Source organism: Chlamydotis macqueenii, chromosome 3 (assembly GCF_036417535.1).
Source record: "Chlamydotis macqueenii isolate bChlMac1 chromosome 3, bChlMac1.mat, whole genome shotgun sequence".
Classification (NCBI taxonomy): Eukaryota; Metazoa; Chordata; class Aves; order Otidiformes; family Otididae; genus Chlamydotis; species Chlamydotis macqueenii.
Genome location: NC_141558.1, coordinates 98,635,954 through 98,662,543, shown reverse-complemented (window position 1 = coordinate 98,662,543; position 26,590 = coordinate 98,635,954). Strand labels below are relative to the sequence as shown.

Genomic DNA, 26,590 nt, shown 5'->3' with positions numbered 1-26,590 from the left:
ATGCATTCCCTAGTCTTCCTTTGTTCACAGTCCACCAGACTGCAATTCATGTGTCTATGGCAGGAAACTTCTTATGTAGCCACACAGCAGGCCTGGAAATAAGTTCCAAATTGAACAAAGTTTTACTCAACCTTATATTTTCAAAAGCACCTTACAGTAATCTGTAGCCAAGAAGCAATAAAAACTTTTAATCATTGTAGTCTGTGCTGTGCTGAAATTAAATACAATCCTATTTCATAAAAGCCTGTGGTCACTCAGGGACACTGGTTTCAGTCTGCTGGAGGTAACAAATCCAGTATCAGGCTTCACCAAAAATAAAAACACAGTGTGATCTGACTGTTGAACTCAACAACACAACAGAGCTGGAGACCAGAAAGGGTGGGCAGCATACGTGCTCCTCCACACAAAGCTCCTTGTAAAGTTTGCATGCGAAGGGGACCTCAGCTGTTGGAGCAGAAGTCTCAGCAGCAATGTCGCAAGAAACTCCCGGCATACAAGTCAGACTTCTTCAGATGTTCATTGCCAGGTTGATGAACTAATTTTGGAAGAAAGATCAACTTTACAATAAATTATTTCAGGCCCTTCTCCCTCCCGCTCCCTTTCCCCAAATGAGAGAGAGATGTTCAAAAGTGGAGCCTTTTTCTGAGTTATCCCCACACAGAGAAGAGGACCTTTGCTCACTAGGCTTTTATGTTCTGTCACTAAGGAGAGACCTCAGCCAGCATTTACTTCTGTGTCTGGAGGGAAGGAGGCAGAGCTCTCCAAGCACTAGATGTCAATAATGATAGTGATTTTGTTTGCATCCCAGAAGTCCATATGAGCTTCCTTTTTTGTTGTGCCAAGGAATTAATTGTGCCTTGCCCCAGGAAGCTTTGGGTTAGTGTGAAATGAGAAGCAGCCCACGTGTGCAACAGGAAGGCAAAGAGAGCACAAGAAAATAAGATAAAATAAGCCCATGCTGAGCAGTGTGAGAAGCAGATGACGGACATGCACAGGAGAAGATGATGTGAACTCCTGGGGGATTCAGAGAGAGTGACAGACACTCCCGTCCCTGTCTGCTGCTTCCCCTTTCGTCCATCAAGAGCTGGCACCCAAGGAAGGCAAAAGCAGAGAACCTAGAAAGGGGGATGGGAAGCTGTCAGTATGCCACAGGGCAAGGAAGGAAAGAAATAGCACAGAGGAGATGTAATCAGTGTGTGCACTGTAAAATCACAGCCGTGTTGGAAGCTGTGGCAGATGCCCCCTGCACTCTCATAGACATAGATGTCACCTGAAGTGACATGCAGAAATACTCTGGTTCTTACAAGAGGACAAAGCTCTGGAGAAGTCCCATCATTTTGTGAGTGTTTATGAAGCTGTGCTCATACCTCGCCTATATTCAGGTTAATGAACTCCTTGTTTTTCACACTCAGTGCCTGGAATACTCCTGAAATGAAAAACAGGACACCAGCACTATAAATACACCTCATTCATATTCATACATGAGTTCTCATCCCACAACTATGGGTGGTCATGCCAAGGAGAGGGAGGGCCTGGCGCAAAAGTGGATCACTTAGGCTTGCTTGATGGTGGTAGTTGCTCTGACAAAACAAAGTCCTTGCAAGAGGAAATGTCTTGCTGATTTAAGGCTTTTGTGCAAGTCTCACTTCAGGACTTGACTGGAAAAGGGTGTCCTGGATGTGCTAAACAGTTGTATTTGGATGATACTTCAAAACGAAGCTAAGCAGTTTGCATTTCTTTATAAATCTTATTTAACGCTTCTCTCTCAGTAGTTTATTGGCACAGATTGAACCAGAGAGGAAAGAGAATAAAATGAAACAAACAAACAAAAAAAACCAGTTAAGAAAGTTGACTTTGCTTCTCATAAGGTGAGTTGCATTTGATTTTAATTTGGAGCCACACTAATGACCACTTCAGCATTTATCCAGCCATTTTACCTATCTCTAGTACTGCTGCTCTGGAGCAAGAGTGACCCTGTGCATGAATGACCTGAGACCTAGGGTGCCTCAGTGTACAAGGAACCGTATCTTCAGCCAAAAGTGGACAAGTTATGTAAATGATACAGGAGATACCTGCCCAAGCGTATGCCAATTATATCTTTGCATGAGGCACAAGCAATATTTGAACCTTGAACTTCTGTGATCCCAAATTAAGCTCGTGGGTGAGCCACAAGAAGGGCTATAACATGGACTTTGCCAGCATTCTTTACATGCCTTCTCCACTGCTGCAGAGTTTATGAAGCAGCCTCTATTCACACGGGGAAATTTTCCATTAGCAGCAGAACATTTTTCACTTTACAGGAGAACACCTATCCTAAAAACAAATGCTAAAGACAGCTCCTTTCTGTTAGCCATGTACCTGTTTGATCCCAGATTGTGCAATATGCTCAGCAACAACCAAAAGGGGAACATTTTTTTTTCAAAGGTGAATAAATTCCAGAGGAAGAAGATACTCACGACTTGCATTCTCTAAGCGAATTAAGCAGTTCAGAAAATCATCAAATTCAATCTGGAAGTGTTCATCGGAGTATCGGAGGACAATCAGTTGCAGCAGGTAGTTGTTGAGTTGGTATCCTTCCCAAAGACACATGCACAAAGGAAAAGTGAGCAACTTCGTAGGCCAGGGAGAAATCGGCAGATCTCTACTAGCTAATCTTGAAAACCAGTTAATGGTAGGATACTCTGTGGCACATCCATCCAGAAAGAGATCTGACCACAAAGTTCTTTAGGCTTGCAATGAATAACAAACTCTGAACAAGAAATTTTGCAGTCACTGCAGTTTCTAGTTTATGCACTTTGTGATGTATGAGGGACCATTCCGTCTCTTTGAAATCTGGAAGGATTTCTGCAAAGCTAGATGGTTTAATTAAAATATTTTGTGATTAAATACAAATGCACTGACTGCTCTTCATAACAAACAGCTTACACACTGTTCCTCCAACCCCTGAGTGAAGATGGACTATGATGTTTTTTGTTTCAGGGTCTAACCCTGCAAATGTGCAACCCTGTTGAGTTTAACAGAGCTCAATAAAAATGTAAAGACTGCTCTGACTGACTGCCCTGCAGGGCTGGGGATACCTGAGGCAAAATTAGTCCACTCAGTGTCCTGTCTAGATGCCCAACAGGTTTCCCAGATAAAATGCAGTGCTTGTCTTACCTGCAGCTTTAAGAGCACTGCGAAGCTCATAGGAGGACATGGAGCCGGATTTATCAAAGTCAAACAGAAGAAAGATATTCTGTTATGAAAGGAGCACATGGAAAGTTGAGTATTTTCATATGAAAGGGAGCACAGATATGGCATAGAAAGGCAAAGTATTTATCTCTAACTGTGTAGCATAAGCATTTAAGAAAGCTGACAAGACTTAAATCGAGATCCAGTCTGGTTTTGCAACTGAGGAGCAAATCTGGATCCTAGTTCTCTTTGTCATATGAATAGGTTGTTGTGAAACTTAAACAAGTACTGCCAAACCCAAGCATTCAAAAATAATGAGTTGCTCTTCATAAACAATTCCATGATTTTTTTAAAAAGTGGTTTTATCTGGGAAGGACGTATTGTTCTTTGTCTTTAACTCTTAACTGACTCATTCTCTTAATTTCTTTTTATGTTTTTCTCTGTAATTCTGAAGGCTAGAGGCAAATTATTTAACATTAAGTTAAGATTGTCACTTACTCATTTGCTTCTAGGTATAAAAGATCTAAACGGTCACATACATGGTACAACCATGTGAACTGGTACAAATGGTTTCAATTTTGACCTAAATACTAAATAATTATTAAGCTGGAGTTAAATTCCATTCTTTCAATGAGACAACAAACACACCTCTCCCTTGGAATAGGAGGGTTTTTTAGCTGTTGTCACATTCAACTTAAAATTTTCCAGCAAATATACGTGCAAATCTTCCTACAGCATACAAAGATTTCTCAAGCCCTCTTGTTAAAAAACAATGTGCCCTTTGTTAAAAGAAATGTGGATTAGTACTCAGAAAGTGTGCCATTTCTGATGGGCTAGACAAGAAGCAGAGAACTGTGTATTTTTAATGCTTGGGTGAAGCAGGAATTCAGAAGAAACTATTAATGATCATGAGGAAACAATTATGATGTCTTTATTTGAATATTCAGTCTGTGGCCTGATTCTGCAAGCGTGCTTATTCTTACTGCCATATACAGTGGCAGGGAAATGTGTTTAAAATTAGAACCAGCACTCCCCCAGACTTCAGTATAGTTGACTCCTGAGAGATCAATAATGGAAATGCAACGACTTAGGAAATAATTGCTTCCTACTAGTAATGAATCATCACTTTCTTCTTCTGTGCAACAGCAGTAACAGAAACTTCTTAAGTTTCATTTTGATTGGCTTGCTTGTTAGTGCCCATTGCATTCTTTGTCCCAAACATAGTTGATTTGCTTACAAAAATCTCTGTTATTTCCAGGAAACCATTATGGTTTAGCATCATGGAAAGCTAAGAAGGTCTTTGACTATCCAAAACAAGCCCCTGTATTTTTAAAACATTTGTTTTGAGTTAAAATTCATGGCTTGCAAACACTCCTGTCTCCAATTTTGTCTGTGCATACATAATAAACTACACAGGAAATAGCTAATGAAATGGAGAAACAAATACAATGAATAATGTCACCTACTATCCATTTCTTCATTTTTTCCCAGAAAACTTTGAACTCACTAAATTCCAGTTTCCCATTGCCACTGGTCTGGTAATCTGAACTAAGGAAAAGGATTTGTTACATGAAGATCCAAATTCCCCCTGAATGTATCAGAGTTGTTCCTTTAAGCAGAAAATGTTAAAAATGCCCGGAAAGCCTATGGTGCCACTGAAACCAGTATTGGGATTTCTCATGAGGTGCAGCTCGAGCAGTTACAGTCCTGGCTGTGGCTGTAATGCTTGGGGAACATGATGTGATATAAAAACACAGCTGAGCAATGCAGGCTCCACAGGAGAAAGAAAGACAGATTGTTCCAAGGCAAGAACAGCTTTGGAAGTAAATGGGATAGAAATGATTCATAGAATTAAATTACCTGGTTAAAACAAATTGCTACCGTGCTCAAAGGAGTTAGTCAAGCAATGTGCTATTCAGTATTTTTATCTAGAGATCAGGTTCTGTTAAAATGGCTCAACCAAAAATTAATGGGAGTTGTGGAGCAAGGCCTGAAAAAAATGTGGTGGGTCTGAAAAAACTGTCTGCATAGCAGTTCTGAGAGGCATTGATTAGATCTGCCTGGCCTTCCCTCTGCCTGAAGTGTGAGGGTCTTGGTACTTATTTTACTGAGTTACTGATGTTGCCAAAGCACAGCTCACTTGCAGAATGGGGCACTTGCTCTGAAATGCTAAGTAAGGAACGGGCCCATTCCCTTTCCCTTTTCCATGGGATATGACATGGAGAGGACTCTGTCAACATTGACTCAGGTTTGCATTCTTGTGATTTTGCTCCTCCATTGTGCTTCAAATACTGTGTCCGGAGTGGGATGGTTGTGTCTGTGTTCTTTGTGCTTCCAAAGCAGAAGAGATGTCTCCCCATTTATTCAAAACTATGCAGAGATCTGCTTGGAAGCATTGCAAATCATGGAAACTATTTAGTTATATCCTAAATAGTAAACCTAGGACTGCTGCCATGCTCCAGGGTCAAGTGCAGACCCTGGCTCTGTCCCAATACCGTGTAAGGAGGAGATGTGAACATGGACCAGCTCTCTACTGAAGCTTGGTTTTTGAGGGAGGAAATATAGGACTGGTCCCCTGTTTCTCATTGCATATGCATGATGACTGGTCTGCACTGCATTTCAACATTAGGGACATAGCTTTAACAGGATAAAGTTTTGTCTGGTTTGGTTTTCTGTTGGAAATGTTTGAGGGGATGTTACCTCTGTCAGGGACAAAAGCAACAAAAGAAAAGATAAGAACTTTTCAGCTGAACAAGCAAAACATAAATCAAATATTAGATATTTGCCTTGTTAGGACTATATCTGTTTTGTCTCCTGTGTAACAAAATTGTCTATCAGGAAAGCACACTGCAAAAAACAGGTCTACCTGAGGAGAAGCCGTGCTAAGCAAACTCAACAGGCACCAGAATATTGCAAAGGATGGATCTGGTGGGGAAGTACCAGGCCAGTGATTCATCTCACCTAATATCTAAGCAGCATCCCTCACATTTAGGTGCATCCAAAACAAGCATAATTACACCATCCTTTTCACTATCTACAAAGGAAGTCTAGAAAGCTAGCTTAGATGGAGACACTTACACCACAAATGCCTAAATTTGGACAGACAGCTCTCACCCACATGTCTGCTTCCTGGAGTTTCAGGATCTAGCTGAAAGACCGGATTTTTTAGCTTTTAGTCTGGTTGTCAAAAAGCCACAGCTTTGATATCAGTGATTTTCAACATTCTGCTGATCCTTAATTTCTGAACCGTAACTTTCATGCACAACTTTGTCTGATGAATTCAATCCTCCAGACAACAGTCTTTTCTTGAGTTATCTCTTCTAGGCCTTCTTCAAATAAACCACAGCTTGAAAAAAAATGCACTGTTCTATACAGAAGTAATTTGAGATTTACTTTTTAAAATGCTCAGCACTAAAAGTGCTCTGCATTAAAGCATCTACCTCTAAGTCTGCAGTAGAAAATGGTCTGTCCTGAAGCTTCTAACTTTAAATTTTCAAAATAAAAATCAGGATACAACTTGAACATAATTATTTTCTTTGGGTAGTGTTCTGCCATGACATTACCACATCCATCTCTGATATCCATGACAGGTAATGCTATGAACAATTATGTTCAGTATTCATTTAGCCTCACAAGCAGTTATTCAAAAGGATACATCCATAAGAGAAATGATATTTCGGCACGAAATGAGACTTAAGTTCTTGAATTTGATGTTCTTTGCTGAAAAAGGACAATAATAATAAAAAAAAACAAATCTGCCATTTATAAACTGAAAGTAGAAAACAGGATTTCATAAGCAGAGATAGCTGGCTCTTAGTCGTCATTTTGTGCACTGATCTGTGCACTGGAAGATGAATATAGCCGTCACTATAGAAAAGTCACAGTCCAGACAGAAAAGATATGTACTGAAGACGTGACAGGGAATACTGTCCTTGTTTTGTAAATCAGGAGATGAGGTTGGAGAGCCACAGGTTTCCCACTGTACAAAGGGCCTGCAGCAGGGACAAGTCGCAGCCCAGTTCCTATCTCTCCACAGCAGAGCAGTAGTGCAATGGAGAGCTGGCCTCACTAGGTTGACATGGATCATGCTGGAGGCAGGGCAAATTCATGGTTAGATCATGGGCAAGATGTTTTCCTGGCTCTGCCCCAGCTGGCTGGAGGACATTAGGCAGGAGTTGTAACATGGCCTTTATTTTTCTATCTATAAGTGAATTTAATGGCAGATTTTATAAAGTTCTTTACAGCCCTTAACTTAGAGGTTAGCAGCACTTACTTTTTTTCAGTACGGCATTCAAAACATATTTGAGTTCTTCTGCATCTATCTCCATGTCCTAAAGTAAAAAAAAAAGTGCAGCATCTGTTACTTGAATGTTTCCGTAATCAGACATACCAAAAACCTCAGAAAACACCCGTCTGTACTTTACTGCCACTCAGGAAAAGAGAACCATACAAAACCCAGAAAAGGCTAAAAAACTAAAGGGCTGGCAAAATGCAGGAGTGCTGCTGTGCATAAGGCTGTCTGAAGGAGGTCTCAAGCAGGAATCACTGATTCAAAGAAAAATAAAGTGCAGCTGCACACTGAATCAGGCAGGCTCCCTCAGAGCTTGAGTTCTAGCTTTGGTCCTCCTGCTTGCTCACCAGGGACTGCGCCCTTCTCCATCTAGACATAAGGCATGGTGACATCTGGTGCCCAAACAACACACTACAACTAAGCATCTCCCAAAATAACGTCTTTTTCGTTTCACCTGGCCCTGGGTGGCAGCAGAAGTGTCTTCCCGCTTTCTACATCTTCCTATGACCCATAAGGGTTTTGCACTCACCTTTCCTGAAATCTGCTCAAACAGTGCCCGGAACTGCTTTTCTTCTTCAGTTTCTTGCGGGCTTGGGGTTGGGTTTGGAGGCTGGGACGTCAACCACACAAGTTATTATAAGATTTGTCAAACACAACATTTCTCCTGCACATAACTTTTTTTCAGGCTTTGTTTTCTCTACCCACAGGAGATACCACATGGGTGCTATTTAGTGTGCTGTCACCAGAGTGGCCCTGATGACACTGCTTGGTCACTTACACTTTTTTTTTTAACTGTATGTTTGTTCCTCACTTCCTTCTGCTCAAGTTTGGATGCAGTCCCTTAATGCTACTGGGACAGGTGAACAGATTTACTTTGCTATTGAACATGGCCCTGTGATCCCAGCAATGGAGATGCACTTGGTAGCTGGTCCCTGGAAGAGAGTTTTACTAAAGAGGGACACAGGAGATCTTGGCTTAGCTTGTTTCCATGGGAAGGCATACCACAATTAACAGTTTATTTGCAGGGATACAGTTAAACAGGAGCTGACTTAGACTCAGCTGCAATTAGTGCTCAGTAGGCAGACTAGGCCAGTCAGAAACAAAAAGAATTTCTCATTTCAGTAGGCACACACATGTTTCAAGCATTCCCTTGCAAGTCCTGCGGATATTGATAAGCAAAATAAAGAAATCTGTATGCAAAATGAATTCTCCTGCCTCTTATTTTTTCATAATAAATACAATTTTAAAAGACGTGAACGGCCATGTGCTTCCTCGGTGCTAAACGGGTGTGCTTTCAGCACACCCAAGGGGGCTGATACCCGCCTCTGGTGCTGGCTGATGCCAACCACCTTGAAGCAGATGCAGAAGCGTAATGATTATGGCTTTGATTGTTACAGTTCTTTTACCATATTCAGCAGAACTGACTGTTTCAGTCACATACACAAAGCTGGCAATTGTGTAACATTCCTGTGAAATGAACGTGTTTTAGCCGAAGACAGTAAAAGCAGTGCATGCTGGCTTCTGCTGAGCTATTCTCTTGCTATTTTAACTCTGTAGACTTACCTCAGGGAGATCAATGGCAATGTTTTCATCTAGATCCCTGGAGAAAACAAAATGTTATTCAGTATCTGGAGATATTCAACATCTACTTGGGGTGGAAGCTTGCTTATTACTTCTTCCAGAGGTGAATGATAAAACTGCATTTTTTACTGAACAGGTTAAGTTTCCATAAAATTCTTCAGGCAATCACATTTCTGCACTGTTTAACTTTTGGTGTAAGCTCTTAACACAGACTTTAAGCAGGACTCAGGGAGGGCACTGCTGTGCATGCTGTCTGCTAAAGAATTAATCTCATTCTTTATTCATTGTGCACACACTTCTTCCTCAATACCCTTTTAAAATATAAAATCATCATTTGGACAAACTTTGGGAGGAAACAACCAGGAAGCAAACACTGCTGCATTCACAGATCCCCAAACAGTAACAGGCAGTTAGCAACTCTTCCTCGTCAAGCTTCCAGTAGACTCACCATGGCAAGCCCTATTTCCCCACCTCCCAAAACGCCTCTCAAAAAAAAAAAAAAAAATCAGGTTTAGTGAAAACAGGCAAATGTGAAAAAAAGAACCATCAGGAGCTTTCCATGCCAGGGCTCTGCCTGGCAGCCAGACTCTCCCAAGCAGCCACCAGCCCCACGCGCAGGTGAGCACCAGAGGGCCCGGGGCTCGCTGCTGACTTACTCAGTGATGGCCTTCTTCTCAGAGAAAATCCTCAGGCAGAAATCTGCCTCCTGGTGCGGCTCAAACGTGGTCGGAACAAGAATGTAATCGCCTGGTGGCAGCTTGAATCGGTTAGATACTTCTCTTAAATTAATGTAGGTTTTGCTCCTTGCCTTGGAGGGGTGGTATCTGAAGAAGTCTTTGCCCAAGTGTCCATCTCTGCCAGGGCTCTAGGAGGGGAAATGAAGGCAGTGCTGCACTGGTTGGGTGTGCTGGGGGCCATCTTTCCCCTTTCTCAGTCACAGAACCAAACCCTGCCTTGCACAAGCCTTTCCCCTGGCTGTGACCCTGACTCTCATCCCTTCATCCAGGTGCTCGCAGCAACCTAGCTCCCACCTTATGGCAAAGACTCATTACCCGTGGTCATTTCCCACCCAGAAGGCAGTCTAAGAGGACTCTGGGACATTGTCTTCCTGCTTAAACATTCTCTGCCATTAAATGTCACTATCCCAGGCGGGGTGTCACAGAGCAGTGACAATAGATTTGCTAATCCCAACCTCACTCAGCGACAGGCACCCCTGTGCGTGATGCCTCCCAGGAGGCTCATAAAAGCAACATCGTCTCTCCAGGAGCCAGGCAGGGGTTTGATGAAATTATGGGGCCGAGGAGTCTATCCTGGGAAGCCATGGCTCCAAAGGGACTCCTAAATCCTCCTCTGAGAGGACTCCATTCCAACCACACAAAAATTCTCCATGGGGCTTGATGTAACTGAGAAGATTATTTTAAGAGCAAGGGCCGTAAAAATACATGATGACTGGCAGGGGGACAAACCCAGAGAAAGTTGCTAACACTGATAGTGCAGCTACTGTGCAGTAAAAGCAATAGAGTACCTCATAAATAGAGTAGCCAATGGTTAGCATTTCAGCGCCAAACTTCTTGAGTTTACGGCGATCCTTTTGCATCAGCGCTGCTATGAATGTGCAGTCATCTTCTCCATCATCTTTCTCTGTCAAATGTAGCTTGATTTGTGGATTTGTCCAGAAAGTCTCTGCCAATGTAAAGAATACCAAAGAGTTTCTTGCCTCAGAATAATAATACCACCACTACTACTACTTGAAAAAAAAAAAAAAGACAAAAAGGACAATTAACTTGAGGTTTTGCTGAAATTTAGTTTTTCCATTAGCTGTCATGCTTCTTTCCACTAAGCTCTGCAGAAAATAAGCCAAATCATGGAACGAGGTGTAGAAAAGATTTTAGCTCTGATATTTTATTAAGTTACCATGGTTTAAAAAAGGTTGGCAGAGGGGATTTTGTTAAAAGTACATAGCTGCAATGATCCCATAGTACTGGTGCCAGTATGGAGTTACACAGTTCAGAGCCACATAAACATGCTGGCTGAGATGGATTTTTGTCTCATTTTACACTTACTGCTGCAGTTTAAGTGATTTATTATAGCCTTTCTCATGCAAATGTAAATAAGAGGCAAATCAGATCCAACAAACTTGAGAGCAAGGAAAGAAGCTCTTTTACTGCAAAGTCTCAAATGGGACCATATGAACATTTGTCTCTTTGGCTGGTTCCTGCTAGCTAAGACTCAGCTGGCCTGGCCTGCACCCACAATTCTGGCTACAGGGTAACAGGAGAGGTGGCTGAGGGTGGGTAAAGACTTCAGCGCTTGCTTCTCATTTTCAAAGCAGTAGCTATTTACCTAGAAAATTTCTACATCCTCCTGCGGTGGATCCCCGGACCCAGCTCCCCTGGTGGATGGTCACCTCCCACTTGTGGGCAATGCTGTCTTCCAGGGCATCTGGAGTCAGGTTGCAGATGTCCACTTTATCAAAATGCACTTTAAAGTCTTCAAATTTCATCCTGAGCGAAAGACATGGGAAGGAACAGGCAGACATTCACTTCAGGGAAGGATGCCCAGCAGAACTACGTACTTCCCACAGTCCCAGGGCCAGATCACCAGCTCATGTGGCTCTGAATAGTTTCAGTGACTGATGTACACCAAGGGACAAGATCGCTCTCAGGCACTCTGGGGTGAAATACAAGCAACCTTATTGTCTGAGTCTGATTCTGACATCTCTTACACCTTTCTTTCTGTGTGTTCCATGCCAACCACATGACAGCACTATAAGGGACACATGGGGATCGATTAGCCAAGCCATGGTAGGATTAGCCTGTCCGCACTGCAGTTAAAGTCACATTTTGGTCTCTGCTAGGGTGCCTAGGCTTGAATTGCTCACCCTCCCCTCCTTTATGGGTGCCTGGGACCTCGTCCTATCAAAAATATACACCAAACACGAGAGACAAAAAGTATGTTTGGACATGAGTAGTCACTCCAACCTGCCTTTGAAGGTGGTATAGACACTGCTGCCTGCTACTGTCATGTAGATTGCAGTACATATATTTTGTATCGAAGGTGGACACATATACATGGCCATGGGAAGGAGGAAGTAAATGCCACAATATGGATGTTTTCAAACTGCCAGGCTGGCCTGGTTGAAACTAGCCTGCCTAGTATGCCGAGAAGCAAATAAGTTATGTGATTTTATCTAGCAAGTAAAAGGGCAAAAAGATACCAACAGCCCTGTTGGCCAAGGAGCCTGGTGTTCAGGACTGAGCAAACAGCCAAGAGAAGGGACAGCCAGAGCCAGGCACCACTGAACATGGTGTGCAGCCCTGGGCAAAAGGAATAGAGCAGGGTAGCTGTCTGAGAGATAGGATCTTGCATGGTGGGCACTGCAAGGACACAAAGCCCATATGCTCTAAGACTGAAGGTAGTCTTGGTAGGCTGAACTTCCCTCTGTAAAAGGGGAGAGGTATTAGGCCTTCCTGTGGGCAATTTATTATTCAGATGTGTCCTCTGCTCTGAATCGCTGTCTGTGAGAGCCCCTCTCTCTCCATGGACCATAGAAATAACATACAGAAATTGATCTCCTCCCTAACATCAACTTCTAAAACTATCCTTTTTCTCCAGTGGCTGATGCCTAACAACAAAATGGAGCAGTAGGAGAGCAAAAGCTCTCCAAGACCACATACTTATCTGTGGCAGTGGCAGATAGGACTCAGCTAGCCCTCAGTGTAGCTCACCAAACACAGCTAGCTCCATTTTTCTGCTGCACAAGAAACAGATGTCTGTGGTGGTATTAATTTACACTTGCTACGGGCCATCTTACGAGTTTAGAGTGGGAAGAAATAGCAGAGTTTGCTTTCCTGAGCTCTGTCCTCTTTCTTGTCAGCTATTCCCATGTATTGCTAGGCCCAGGCACTGCTAATTCTCACTTTAATGCTCAGTACACTGGAGCAGGGGTAGCATAGCAAAATCTCTCTCTAAATGGCTCAGTTTCCTGGCCACACTATGCAATTTTGAGCTCTTTGGAAACGTGCTGCAAAGCAGATGAAGGATTTGCACTTTATAGATCAGATTTGGCTCCTGAGAGGTAAAACACCCTCTGACTTCCCTAGGGCTGTCCTGGATTTATACTGGTGAAGGGAAGAGAAGATTCTGACCCTTTGATTTTAGGAGGGAATGGACTAGGGTGAGTGGGAAGTCGATTTCTTAGACAACAGCAGGATGCCTTCTTCACATCTAGTAGAAGCATCTGGACAAGATCAATCTGAACTGCTAATATGTGACCAAAATATCTTTGGGGTAGTTCATGAGGTCAGCAGGCTCTTGGCATGCTACCATAAAGATTTTCTTCAGGCCTCACAAATTCGAAGAACAAAAGGTCTTATCAGATCACGTTTGCCACCCTGGCTGCCTTATCCCATGTAGTCCTCTATAGCTGTGCTGCCTTTTTGAATTGACTGAAGATACTCTGATGATATGACATCTTGCTTTAAACGTTCCATAGTTTTTGATCTAATTTCCATCACTGCACTACCTTTCCTCCTAGCCTTCCTGTTCCACCTAGGATGAAATACAACACAATACAGGAGAATAAACAGGTATATTTCTTCTTCCTCTTCTTCTCTTTCATTTAACCAAAATGAACCTGTGTAGGAGAAATGGCCACTGCTTCGTGTGCAGTCAGCACAGGGAATAAGCTGGGTCCAAAATCTGCAGCACAGTTACAGAAGTTGTTCGTGAGAGCATAGTAGGTTTCCTGGGCTCCCTTTCAGCTTCCAGACACATTAAGAAATGACGTACAAAGAGCTCACTGTCTGTAAAACTTCCTATTAATTCTACTTCAGTAGAAACTGGTTGTGGTCAACAAGGAGAAGAGCCCTATTGCACTTTACATTATTTGCTAAGCCCAAAGATAATGCATGTCACGAAGAATATGTTTCGAACTCTTGAGGACCTAATTATTTTGCTACTCGCTATTTCTAGCAGCAGGTTTCAGAGCACCTCATAAAGATTACCCCAGATTTCCACAGAGGCGAGCCAAGTCACCACCAGGAGTGGTGAATAAACCAGCTGAAGGTCCTCAGCTGCAGAAGCAGGAATATAGTTCATTCACCATCTCTTCAGCTAAACTGCATCAGCAAGAACCACAGTAGGAGCAAACTGAAAGCTGCAGAGAAGCAGCTATGTTCATCTCTTTCCTCATCTGACCATTATAATGTCTTTAGGGATACACCAAGTTATTGCGTATGCAAGCCTGTATGTGAAGCCTGGTGGGAAAACCATCAAGGTGTGGCTTAGAGGGGGCAAAGATGCAAACACTCCTTAGTGAAATACACAGAAGTCAAAAGGCATTAGGAAAAATAAGTCTGATGGACTGGGTGGAGGGTTTAGCAGGCATCAAACTTGCCTGACTGGTTTTGGAAGCATTTCTTATCTTCTGCATATGATTTTTGTCCACTTAACTCCTTCAGCGGAAGTTTCAGTTTCAATGGCTTTTGTTTCTGCTCGGAATGACTGAGATGCCAGATGAGGAAGGCCAACATTTGGGTATGCTCCACCTCATTAATTTTTGTTGGCCTTCTGAGGACTTACTTATCAGCTTAGCTCTGTTAGATGACTTTTTAATGAATTTTGTTGCTCATTTGATGCCTACTTGCACACTTGTATCTCCATTACACAGTCGGGCTTTAAGTCATACCCTGTATTGAGAGACTTGTTGGAGTTACTTGGGTTCCAGGTAAAGTCTTTGTCTGCTTTTCATTTACCCCATAAGCTCTGGCTGTAGCCAGGTCAAAAAGAAAAAAAAAAAATCACAAAAGCTTTTTGAAAAATTGCAAATGCTCTACTGCATTTGCAATGTCAATAGTAAAATAACTCAAAATATCCTATGTAAAAAGACTTAAGCAATGGATCAGCCACTGGACCTACTTCCCTCCAGAGCTATCACAGTTTGGGGTAAATCATTTTATGTGGCTTAATATGCTGCACTGTCTACCTCAAATCACTTTTCAACCCTAAAGCTGATCTTTGGTTTAACTTGCAGGAAAAATATGGAATAGCCCCACAGCATAACTCTCAGATTTACCTGTGTGTAAATGGATGAGCATCTGTCCCTAGAAAATGTGACCAGACACATTGTCAATAGTGCACAGCACAGCTGATATAAGAGGGATCATGTGCAAGTCAGCCATCTGCTCTGAGACCTTAAATTTGTCACAAAGAACACCACACACTTCTAAAGCAATTTCCACTACTTTTTTTTTTCATTTCATTTCATCTTTTCTTAAAATTTTCCATAATTTCACACATATCTTGGTGTTCTTTTGCTTTCTGTAATAAGTATTATTGCTTCTCAGAACTCCTTTCTCTTCTAGTGTATGCCTAGCATCAGCCCTGAAGGCATTTCATAGGTGACACAGTGCAATACAATGCTCCCTTCTGTAGAGCCTGCCTTTGTTCATGGGAAGGATTTAAAGGGTGTTACGTTCATGGGAGAAACACAATATTTGAAATATGCTAATGCCAGTAACTAAGCTGATTTTTAAAATGCTTTTTGTTATTAAAATAGACATGGGCATACAGGAAACAGACAGAAAACCAAGTGACAATTCTACTTGCCCTCTCCTAGGCAGAAGTGCAGCATTTCCTCACAAAGAGACTTCTTCCTTGTTGCTCATTTTGACCACTTGTGCCTTGACTTCTGACTAGAGCCACACACTTTAAAAACTCATGGCTTACCAGAACTCTCCATCATCCAGTGCTGCCTGAGACAGGCGTCTCTGCTCTGATGGGCTGACTGAACGCCACTCCGGAGAGCTGCAAGAAAACAAAACCAAGCTTTACTACGGGTTTGCGGCAATTAATTTTCGCTATCTCAGAATGACTGGCTGGACACAGCAGCAGGCTGCTTTCCTTCCTGATGCATTTTATCTGAGTGGCTCACACAAGCACAGATACATTTAAGAGGTTTCCCAAATCCTGCTGTCACTCATGGTCTCAGAGACCCAACTAATGCAGCTGGAAGCAGGATCAGGCCAAAAATCCCAAAGCTTCTCCAGGACGGTCCTGTGTGCACTTGAAGTTGGGACTGCTGTCAGGTGAATTAGCACTATTGGTAAACCTCAAGATTTTGGTAAGTCACACCCTTCCTTAAATCTGTTTTCCATCTGTAGCACCATCTCCCCTTTATGTTTGTCAGCAATTTAGGGCCAGATATTTCTTCAAAATTGAGTCAATGGGAACTGAATAGGCTCCTTCCCCTATACAGAGAGATTTGCTGGAGTAACTGGGGTTCCAGGTAAAGTCTTTGCTTCCTTTTCATTCACCTGTACAATTCCAACTGTAACAAGACAAAACCAAACAAAAAGCCGCTAAAGATTTTTGGGAAAACTGGAACGCCCTACTACATTTCCGGTCTGACAGAATAAACAGGGAGTAGCAGGCACCTTGTGTTGAAGTTTTTAATTTCAGCAACCATTGACAAATGTTAATATAGATTCCTGTATTAACCTGCAAGCCTGTGCATCCTGAATTCCGGAAAACCTCCCAAGTGCAGAATCAGAGCTCTGCTTTGCAAAGACAGCCTTTTCAATAAAAAGTATGAATTACTGGATGCCTGTCCAGATCTTAACCTCTCCATTTTTTTGAGATCTAATCATCCGTTATATATGTCAATTATCTACATTTTTCTTTTTCGAGATAACAAAGGATCAGAGTTGATGTGGAAATATTTCATTTATTTCTGAGTCATGTAAGGACAGGGACGTTCGAAGTAGTCCTACAGATGACTAGGTGTCTCAGCAATTTTAAAGGGCTAGGCAGGTTATGGTTCCTCTCACCTACTTCTGTGTGAATTAAAAAACTGAGTAGCAGAAAGCAAAACGAAAATGAAGCCATGCACATGTACAAAAATATATCGAAAAGTATATTATGCAGGGGAATGCAGTGTTGGTTTTTACTATATATAATTTTTTTATTATTATTTGCCCTTTGTTTAACTTTGATAGTAAAACCAGACTGGTTTTCAGACCAATCCTGTGATGTGTTTGGGTCCTTCCACAACTTTGGTGGGTACCACATGGAGAGGGTCTCGTTTAATTGTTACATATCACCTGCAAGGTTCCTGCCTGTTCCTGACATGTTTAGAAACTCAGAACAGTAAATGCAACTAGAGACTCATAAGCTAGTTAGAAGGGGTAATATCAGTTTCCAGCTTATCTGCAGTAGGACAAAGTATGGATGTTGTGTTACAGACAACAGACTTACAGAAAATAAACAAAAAAATAGCTTCAAATTTTCCAGTCAGGAGTGTCTAAAAATTAACTTATCCCATTTATATTAATGCACAATTTTTACTAACGCTAGATTTTGAGGGCTAAAAACTTTGACAGCGTCCCCATAATTGAGCAGCTTTGGAAATACTGAAGGTGATATGTTAGTATGGCAGTAATACTGTTACGCATGTGCAAATTCTTGATTTCATTTCCTGTGGAATAGCTGGAGCTGCAGAAAGCTAGCTGTGAAGCAGCAGCTGGGGTCTGGCCTTTGGAAGGCCAGCATGTATGGGACAGGGCACGCACTTGTCACTCCAAGGGCCGTTCCACTCGACCTGTCCCCAGGGGTTCCTTATCCTTATGAGCTGCACTTGCCGGCCCCGATACCTCACCTGGGGAAAAAGGAAATAGAGAAAATACCAAGTGTCAGTAGGTAGGGAACAGGATTTCTCCTGTATGCAGAGGCTGGGCAAACTGGTGTAACAGCTGGGCAAAAGATGCAGACTGCTACAGGAGATGTAGGGGGGGGAAAGATGGATAGGAATTTGGATAACTCTGCCTGTCACCTGAGGTAAGGGGACAGGACAGTCCCTTATCTTTTCCCCAGGTCTCTCCTTGCCTTGTGCTGCTGAACATACCTCATCGATGCCAGTCACGGAGTAAGCATGGCCCTTTATGAGACCAAAGGGGGTTTTGGCTTCTGACTCGGCAGCACTGCTGGTCTGAAATATGGGAAAAAGAATGTGAATCTCTCTTCAGAGGGAGATTGCAAGTGGTTCCACCTGGTCCCTTCCAAGCATCAGGTGGGAGGGAGGTCAGTGGCTAACCAGTACTATGAACAGGGAACTTATCTGTCTGGTTGACGCAGGCAATGAAGGTGCAATGGTGCCCTTTGAGGAAAGGAAAGGAGACTTTTTTTTTTTTTAAGCATTGTTCACTCAGAGGGAAAATAAGGTAGTTCCATGCTGAAACACCTTCTCTGCCCCTGTGATTTTGTATCAACATCATCTACATTTCCAGGATCTCAATCTTAACTCCCACTCACATGTAGTTTGTGTCAGCTAAGGGATGGGAAAAGGTGCTCTCAGACTGAGATTAGGTGTTGATACGGTCTCATTTTTTGTAAAAAGACATTGATGGAGCAGTGATGGCAGTGAAGGGTCCCATCAGCCATCTGAGTATCACACTCTCTCTCTAGGTCAATAAACATTTAAATAGTCTTTGCAAGCAGCAAAGCTTCATCAGGACAAAAAGGAAAACTCAAATTGGAAAACACTAAACCCCAAAGTTGAGGGCACAGACTTGATTAAAAGGGAGAGCCTGTGGAAAAGCCCTGCTTTCAGTCAGGCAGGCAATAGGTTTGAGACAAGTCTCCCTCAGCCCAGCCATATGTTCCGCAATGAGGCTTTTGGGCAGAGGGCAAACAAAAACCTCTCTCCTTCTCCCCTAGCCTGGGCACTTCCTTTGCCTTTGCTACAAAAGTGTCTGAAAGGGAAATGAAACATTTTGTGCTTGGCGGGATTTTTCATTTGCTCTGAAACCTTTTTCTCCAGCTGCTCATTCTGGTGGAGAAACCTGGCACACTTTTGTTTCCGAACTGCCTTTCCCACAGAGCACAGTCAGCAAGGAACAGCAATGGGGCTTTCACTGTTGCTGTTGAGCAGCTCAGGCATTTTTCACCAGAAAGGCAAGGACACATGGATGGGTCATTTTACCCTGGGTCAGACACATTGGCACACAGTGTACGTAATCTGTGCAGGTGCTACCCACCAGTAACTTTTTCTCTGGGAAAGCTGGAGGTTTTAGTCTCTGGAGAGATAAACCTGACTTACCCTAAGCCCTAGCCCCTGTTTACAAACACACTGATCCTGAAAATTGTCTTGAGTCTCCTAAGTCTCCACAGATGTCGTTATGGAATTTAGGGCTGCAAAACCCCCAATTTTGTAGTCTCTGGAACCAGTAAGTCCTCAAAAAGCTATGGCCAATTTTAATGCTAAGTGACTAAATAATTCAGGAAATAAAGTTCACACTCACTGAGTGCTTATACTCATGTTGTTATTGCCTTAAATACAGTGGCCATCACCTGCTGAAAACTGATGAATCTTTTTGTTTTCTTTTAAACTACTACTACTAAGGATTACATTAATATTGCATATCTATCAGTTCATAGCTATTATTTGCAGAGTTAAGTGCATATCCATCTACTTGTCATTAATTTAACTAGTTTTTAAAAAACAAGCCTTTTAAATGCAGAAACCACAAAACTAAACTGAGAAATTCAGACCCATTTCTTACTTACGTCAATAGAGCAGCCCACCATTGAGCACCTTTTCAGAGCTTTCTCTAGGATTTCATAGAAATTGTCAGGAGCCTTTTTAACCTCATACATTTCTCCTACGCCCCCAGTGAAATCCTCCATGGCTTCTATTGTGCTGCCTCCTTTCAGAGCCTCGTAGCTGCCGTTCAGCCTGGAAAACACATGCTGACCATGAGACATACTTTCAAAACTTTGAAGATACCCATATTTGAGAGCTTTCTCACATGGGTGTAAAATTGCAGCAACAGCACTGAAGTCAAAAGAAGTACCCCAGAATGTACTCAGGATATATCAGAGGAGTATTGGGATCATTCTGCTTTCCTTGTTAATTGCATTTTTTATTAATTCATTTCTCCATGTCCCTAAAGCCTGGGGCTTTTTTTCACTTCAGTGCCAGTTGTCGGGTTGGCAAGGACTGAATATCACTGCATATCAATGCTTTGCTACCTGCCAAATCATTTAAAAATACAGAGTTAGCCAGCACCATCAATTGAGGTTTCAACAAAGACACAAATGGCAGAATTCAAGCTTTGATCTAACTCTGTTGCTATCAGCTAGGGTTGTATCTAATGATGTGCTGGAAGCTGGACCAGCTCACAAGAGAGAGACGTTAACATCTTTAGATCAGGGCAGCAGCAAATGCAAAACACCACCCCACCACACACCAGAAAATACTGGATAGAAGCTGTTCACTTGAGTTGTGAATAATGTATGTACAAATTGTGAATAATGTATGTACAAATAACGAATTACGTATGCACAGTGTGACTTACTTGGCATAGGCTTTCTCTAGTAAGGCACTCCAAAACTCGTTGTGTTCAGCTGAGTGCAGGAAAACCAACCGGCCTTTGAAGGTGGGTAATCGGTCATCGATCACTACATCCAGCCACTCGTTGTGCTGCCAAAACTATTTAGAAAGGATGGGGCATAAGTTTGCTGACAGTATGTAATTTCTTCTGCATAGGACTCTGGTGTCCCACCACTTCTAATTGTAGGCTTGATCAGAAGTCATATGTAAATCATCCGTTCCCACTGTCCCATGCTAGGCTGCTCTGAGGGAAAGGTAATCTATCTCAAGGAAAGACTATACTAGAAGTGTAGAGCCATACTGTAGCTCCTTGTCTGGATAACATCACTCATGTAGCTACACAAGTAGGTACGACATGATTCAAGACACCTTTAAGACATACATGCATCACAGATCCCTGTTCAACTTCTTTAAGGCCTTATATCCTAAGTGGGGTTTGTGTGCCCAGGAAAGTTTGAAATTATTTCTAAAGCCATATATCTCTTCAGAGAGCAGAAGTGTCTATGTGTACGCCTGTGGGAGGCTGACGTAGCCCTCTAGGTTGTCTCTCAAAACACAAACAGCAGTGTAAGCTCAGCAATTCCTGTTTTTTTTCAGTGCCTGTTCTGCAATAACCAGCAATCCCACTGCAAAATAGACCATGACACGTAATGGCAGAAATGTGTTAATGTTGTGCCAGATGTTGATCTTACCTGGAAGTGAAATATTCCAGCATAATCTGGCCCAAAATTTTGATCCAGCGGCACCACTCTTGCTAGTGTTTTTTCATTCAGCGTGAGAGAGGCTATGGCTGCTAATAGCCAGCAGTCACCTGTGAATTTAGAAGAGAAGGGAAGAGGTGTTGTAGAGGCTGGAGGAGATTTTATGGCAGTTAGCTGCCACTCCTCTTGAAATTCAAAAGACAGCCCGTGTTTCCACGGGAAATGTGTCCCCACCTGGCCAGGGCAGACTGTGCTGCAGTTTGGAGGTGGACAAAAGGCTCCCTTGGTCTCCCAGTACACTCATGTGGAGATCCTTCCCTCACCTTGGATCCCACTGCAGCAGGATGGTGCCTGGCACGGATGGGAGGGTGCTACCAAAAAGGTGGCTGTGGGCAAGGTGAGCATGGTGGTACCTCCAGTTTCACTGCTCCCATCAGTTTAGGAGGGACAACATCCTCTCATGTGTGAGGATGTTCTTGCTGCTCCTTATAGGGTTTAGGCATGAATGCTTCTACCCAGGGGGAATCACTCACCAAGATCCCCTTGGCAAATGTCAGTTCTTGTAGCTCCTCCAAGGATAAACTTGGGATCTTTGACAATATCCTGCGAGAGTGGGAAAGATACACAAAAATTACTTAGAACATGCCAGGAAAGCATCACCATCACTCTGAGCCCAGACATGCTGCATGGCCTGTGCTACATGAGGTATATTATCCTGCAGCAGTGTAACCATCACAAGAAACTAGGTGAGGAATCCTTGCTAATTAATTACAGTGTAGAGCAATTAAAAAAATCAGCTATCCTCATTTTTTCATAATTAGCTGCTAATGAAAGGCTGGTTGGCATTCTTTATTCATCTGTAGGCAATTGTTAAAATATCATAGTACAACCTGGTCCAAAATCTTGACTTTAGGCTACAGTCCTGATTAATGGGTTTTGTTTGTTTGTTTGTTTGTTTGTTTTCCCCTAATGGCTGGAAAAACTAAAATTGTCAATTTACCTTTACATGCACTATTAAGTCTTTTATTTACCTGCACATAATACTTGGAACATACAGTGTCTGACAACCATGAGAGCATTTCCTCCTCAAATAGGCAAACAACAAAGGTAGACTTGTTTGTTTTACAGAGTAAATTTTTAGGAGGAGCTAACACTACCCACCCTTGTTTGCTCAGAGGTCAGAGGGAGTGCTGCTTATTAAAGCAATTCTCAAGCATTCATTTGACTGCTTTGGTTCAATTACTAGCACTAAAGCTGGATAGAAAAATTACAGTGGTACACCAATAAATGTGGCAGGAATTCCCTTCTTTTTTCCCCTTTCCCCTGAACTGTAAATGGAATTTAATTGATTGAACTGAATAGAAAAGGGAGGAGGAGGGTATCTAATATATTGCTAGAGGAATAAGCCTGTAGTTAATCAGTCTGCCCTGATCTGTTATTGCAGACCCTATGGCATGAAGCCATATGGCCCTTCTGCCTAAGTGGCAGAAGCTTGCAAAAAAAAAAAAAAAAAAAAAAAAAGAGGAGGGGAAAAATAGAAGAGCACATTCAGTCATTTAACCCTGCATTTGTGTAGAAGGAAACTGAATTGCTTTTGGTTCATATCACTGTATTTTGTGAGGCCATCAGGGCAGGATATCGATAGTTTTGTTCAGCTTCCTGCACTTATTGCTGAAGCATCTGTTGCTGGCCACTGCTGGAACCTGGAAACGCTCCCCAATGAACCGGCACTGCTCCTGCGAAGTTCACCTTGCAGAGGCAATATTCAGGAGGAAGCTGGTTTGCGTATTTTTTTGTTTGACTTCACTGAGGAGGAGGTGGCGGCCAGGTTGTGCCTCAGCCACATGACACCGCAGCTTGTCGTGTCCCCAGTGCACAGAGCAAAGGGAAATCAAACAGCAGCTCCTCCTTATCTGGCCCACCTGCTTGTTAAATACACTCCGTTTTTTTGGGACTGGACATGAACAATAAAAAACACAGCTCGTTGCCTTTAGGCATAAGTGTAACAACGGCTGATAAAGTAGCTGATCTTCAATAACGTGCCTTGTTTTAGCATCGTTGCTCCTGGGGAACATAATTCTCATGGCAGGAACTGTATTTAGCTGTTACCAAGAAACTCGATGTGTTAGCAAGGGACAAGATAAAAAAACCTTTCCACTGACATGGGTCTGAACATTAGATTCATGGCTTGTTGCTTATTACACAGCTCTACAACTGACACATGGAAAGATATTCAACCTCCTATGTCTAAAGCAAACAAAAATAATAATAATAATTAAAAAATAAATTAAAAATAATTGAAAGGATTTGACTGGACCTGTGCCATGTTCTCTGCTACACAAAAGAAAACCACACTCTACAGTTTTTGAGTGGATGTTGCAAAAATAATATTAATTTTAAAGGGTTTTTCAGACTGGATAGTATAATAATGTGTATTAGGGCTTTCAGCATGTTAAAGAACAAAACCTAGAGCTGGATCTTGCATTCACACACAGCATACAGTAATTCAAGGATTCGCCTGCACAAGAATATTGCCTGGATGCAGGGACGGGCAATCCTTGGAGATATGAAACAAGGTGACTCGTGACTCTCCTGATGCCAGATCAAAGCTGTGTTTCTTCAGACTCCAAAGAAAACAAATTGCATCCCCTGTGCCTCTGTCTCACATTGGTAGAGGGGGCACATGGAGACTTAAGAAAGGCTGAGGGTGAGGCTGTTTAGGTGGCCTTGTTTCTGTGATTACATTTCTCTGCCTCTTTCCAGCATATCGTACCTGTCATACCAGTTGCCAGTGGCAGTTAATTTTAGGAGAATTTCCTTCTTACTTCCTTTTGTAGATCATGGACTCATTTGGCATTGGTAAAACACATTTGTCTTTCCTTTTTTTTTTTCTTTTTTTTTTTATTCTTCAACTTGTATGTCTATCTTTCGTAGACACTGAGCTGTTTAATTTATCCTAGCAGTTGAATTTAGATAGAAATGAAGAAGGAAAAAAGGCAAGGCACGTCAAGAGGGGAAATATGATGAAAAAAAAGGGTCTTCAGATTATTCTAAAATATTGCTCAGGTACAGTTTCAAAGGTTTAATTTGTAATGAAAAGGGTTTGCTAAACAAAACCACTAAATATCTTTCTGAATCTTAGAGCACTTAAGATTTATGTAGAAAGGAAGATATTCATCTGGTGCAGGTCTGTGTAGCTCACTGATTGTAGTGGGAGATTTACAGATTAGGGCCAGCTAAGGATCTTGCTCATATTGCATATAAATGTATATACATGCAGGTATATGCATGTCAAAATAATGAGAAAGCCTTCTCTATTCTCATTGCTAAAGATTAGACTCTAACAGGATGTAAATCTGAAGACTAACATTATTTGGCCCTGCATGTATTGTGCTACACCTCGTCCACGATACTGTAAAATATTGGTCAGAGACGCAGTAAAAACCAGTCACCGTGAAAAAGCAGTTTGTTCAAACAGAGATACCCTACACAGAGGCTGAACTCTTGTGCTCGCCCTCTCCAGCACCTCAGCTTCACCAGCTGAGCTAACTAACCTGGCACATGCTCCAGCCTATATCCCACTTGCAAAGTAAAACCTGTTAACTTGAAACGATGTTACAGTGCCTCTACTTTGCTGCTGTTCCTGATGGATAATAGAAATTAAACTTAGCTTAAATGCTGAGGAGCCAGAGAAGAACATACCTAAAACTCTATCCTTACACATCCTTTCAGCCTCCTGAGCTTTGTTTCTTGTTGTGCAGCTCACAAAAGTTCACCTTTTTGCATGGTGGGAATTGGAGTGTAAAGGCAGATCCCTTTTCAGGTAACTTACTCATCCTAGAAACGTTTCCAGTTCCGTGTACTCAGATCCTGAAGAGCAGAGCGACAACTGTAACACACAGACCGCTCTCTGCTGTCCCTGGGTACCATACACAAGGACACACAAACTCTCAGCTGCTCCGGGTCACATTTTACAGCAAAGTTTAACTCTTGTGAAGCCCCAAATGGAAAAAAAAGACAAACTGGCTGGCCAAAGGAAAACCATTCTTTCTGATTTAGTGTCGCAGGCACTTGCATTTTTGGTGCCTCACAACACTCGAGAGCCACCACACCAAAACCATCTCAGCCCCACAGCTCCATCCTGTGCTGGGAGGCAGCCCTACAGCCCACCTGGTTTTGGGGCACAGGTAGGTAAGGCAGGGAGCGCCGGTGGGGGCTGCACTTACCATGTGTAGGGAATTCCTATTTTTTCATAGCTGAAACTTGTCCAGGAGTAATAGCTTTAATTCTGCTCTGTAGTGGCACTACGTTAACTATCAGATGCTGAGGCATTTGAATGCATATCATTGTGGATTAAGTTAAGACAAATTCAAACCTTTTAAGCTTATTTTGTTCTTTTTCTCCCTTGGTATCAGTGTCAACAAAGGAAAGTTTTCTACTGGAGGAGAAGCTTTCAGACTATGAAGAAAAAGAGAATAAACATCAGTCATTAGCAAAGAAATGAAATGTAGCCACAAATTTTCTGTGGCTATTAGTTACAGAGTCAAGTGGGGAGAAGAAACCTGGAGTGATGTTGGGTTTGTGATCTGAGAGCACATGACTGGTGAAGCTTCAGGCTCTCGCTGTGTTATTAATGATTATTATGCAAGATGCATTAAAAGATATTCATCAAGCCCTTGGCTACTGCTGAACGGCTCAGTAACCATGGCATGTATTTGTAATTTCGGTGTTTCATGATGGAAGTGAGCAAGTAAGTGTGAGAATCTTGTACTGTAAAAGTTAAAAGGTTTGAATTTTTTAAGTTTAACCTTAATTATGAATTTCCTACATTAACAGCACTTGATTTTTACATAGTTAGAACATCATTATAATGCATTTTACCCTTAATTTCCTGCATGTTCTCTTATTTTCATCTTAACATTGCTTTTGTTTGGCAATAATGCAAGAGAGAAGGCTGATTACAAGTTGTTTATGCGTGTACATAAATATATGTATGCATAAAGTGTGGCTATACAATGAGCTGAAAAATTGGGTGAAGCCTTCCAGCCCTCTCCTCCCACTGCTTGAGCTCTTTGTGGGTGACATCCCAGCCAGAGGTGGGAAGGGTTTTCCCTTGTGCTTTGCCTCCACATTTCCCTGAACACACCACACGTTTGGTGCAATCTCAAAGTACAGCAATATCTGACTTTTGGCAGGATGAAAGAAGAGAAAGGCTCACCCTCCTCTGCACAACAGTTTACTCACCCCGGGCCTCTTCCAGATGAAGGGAATAGGTGGCTTTTCACTGAAGAAGAGAGAGGAGTCACAGGCAGGGAAGTCGGGGTCCTGGAAGAGGACCCCGCTGCGCAGGCACTCCTGCTTCAGCTCCTCGTAGGCCTTCCCCGAGCCATGGGTGGCACGTGCGGCCCCGGGCAGCGCGGGCGGCCTCGACTTTGAGTCCCGGTACAGGTAGGGCAT

The 26,590-nt window shown here is 42.5% G+C and overlaps 1 protein-coding gene across 3 annotated transcripts; it reads right to left on the bottom strand.

Annotated features, from left to right (window-relative positions):
* Positions 1 to 255: 255 nt before the first annotated feature.
* CAPN9 (calpain 9) lies at positions 256 to 26,590 on the bottom strand. Of its 3 annotated transcripts, XM_010116077.2 has the most exons (20): positions 26,378 to 26,590; positions 21,667 to 21,736; positions 21,125 to 21,243; positions 20,398 to 20,531; positions 19,607 to 19,775; positions 17,946 to 18,029; positions 17,614 to 17,699; positions 15,773 to 15,850; positions 11,387 to 11,547; positions 10,569 to 10,726; positions 9,700 to 9,908; positions 9,026 to 9,062; positions 7,992 to 8,072; positions 7,445 to 7,502; positions 6,827 to 6,891; positions 4,638 to 4,706; positions 3,157 to 3,235; positions 2,457 to 2,573; positions 1,368 to 1,426; positions 256 to 535 (listed from the first exon to the last, which is right to left on the bottom strand). In XM_010116077.2, the coding sequence occupies exons 1-20, from the start codon at positions 26,588 to 26,590 to the stop codon at positions 509 to 511; spliced, it is 2,073 nt and encodes a 690-aa protein (XP_010114379.1). In that variant the 3' UTR covers positions 256 to 508. The 3 variants fall into 3 exon arrangements, with proteins under 3 accessions (XP_010114379.1, XP_010114380.1, XP_086599708.1); XM_010116078.2 differs by lacking the exon at positions 15,773 to 15,850; XM_086743582.1 differs by lacking the exons at positions 21,125 to 21,243; positions 21,667 to 21,736.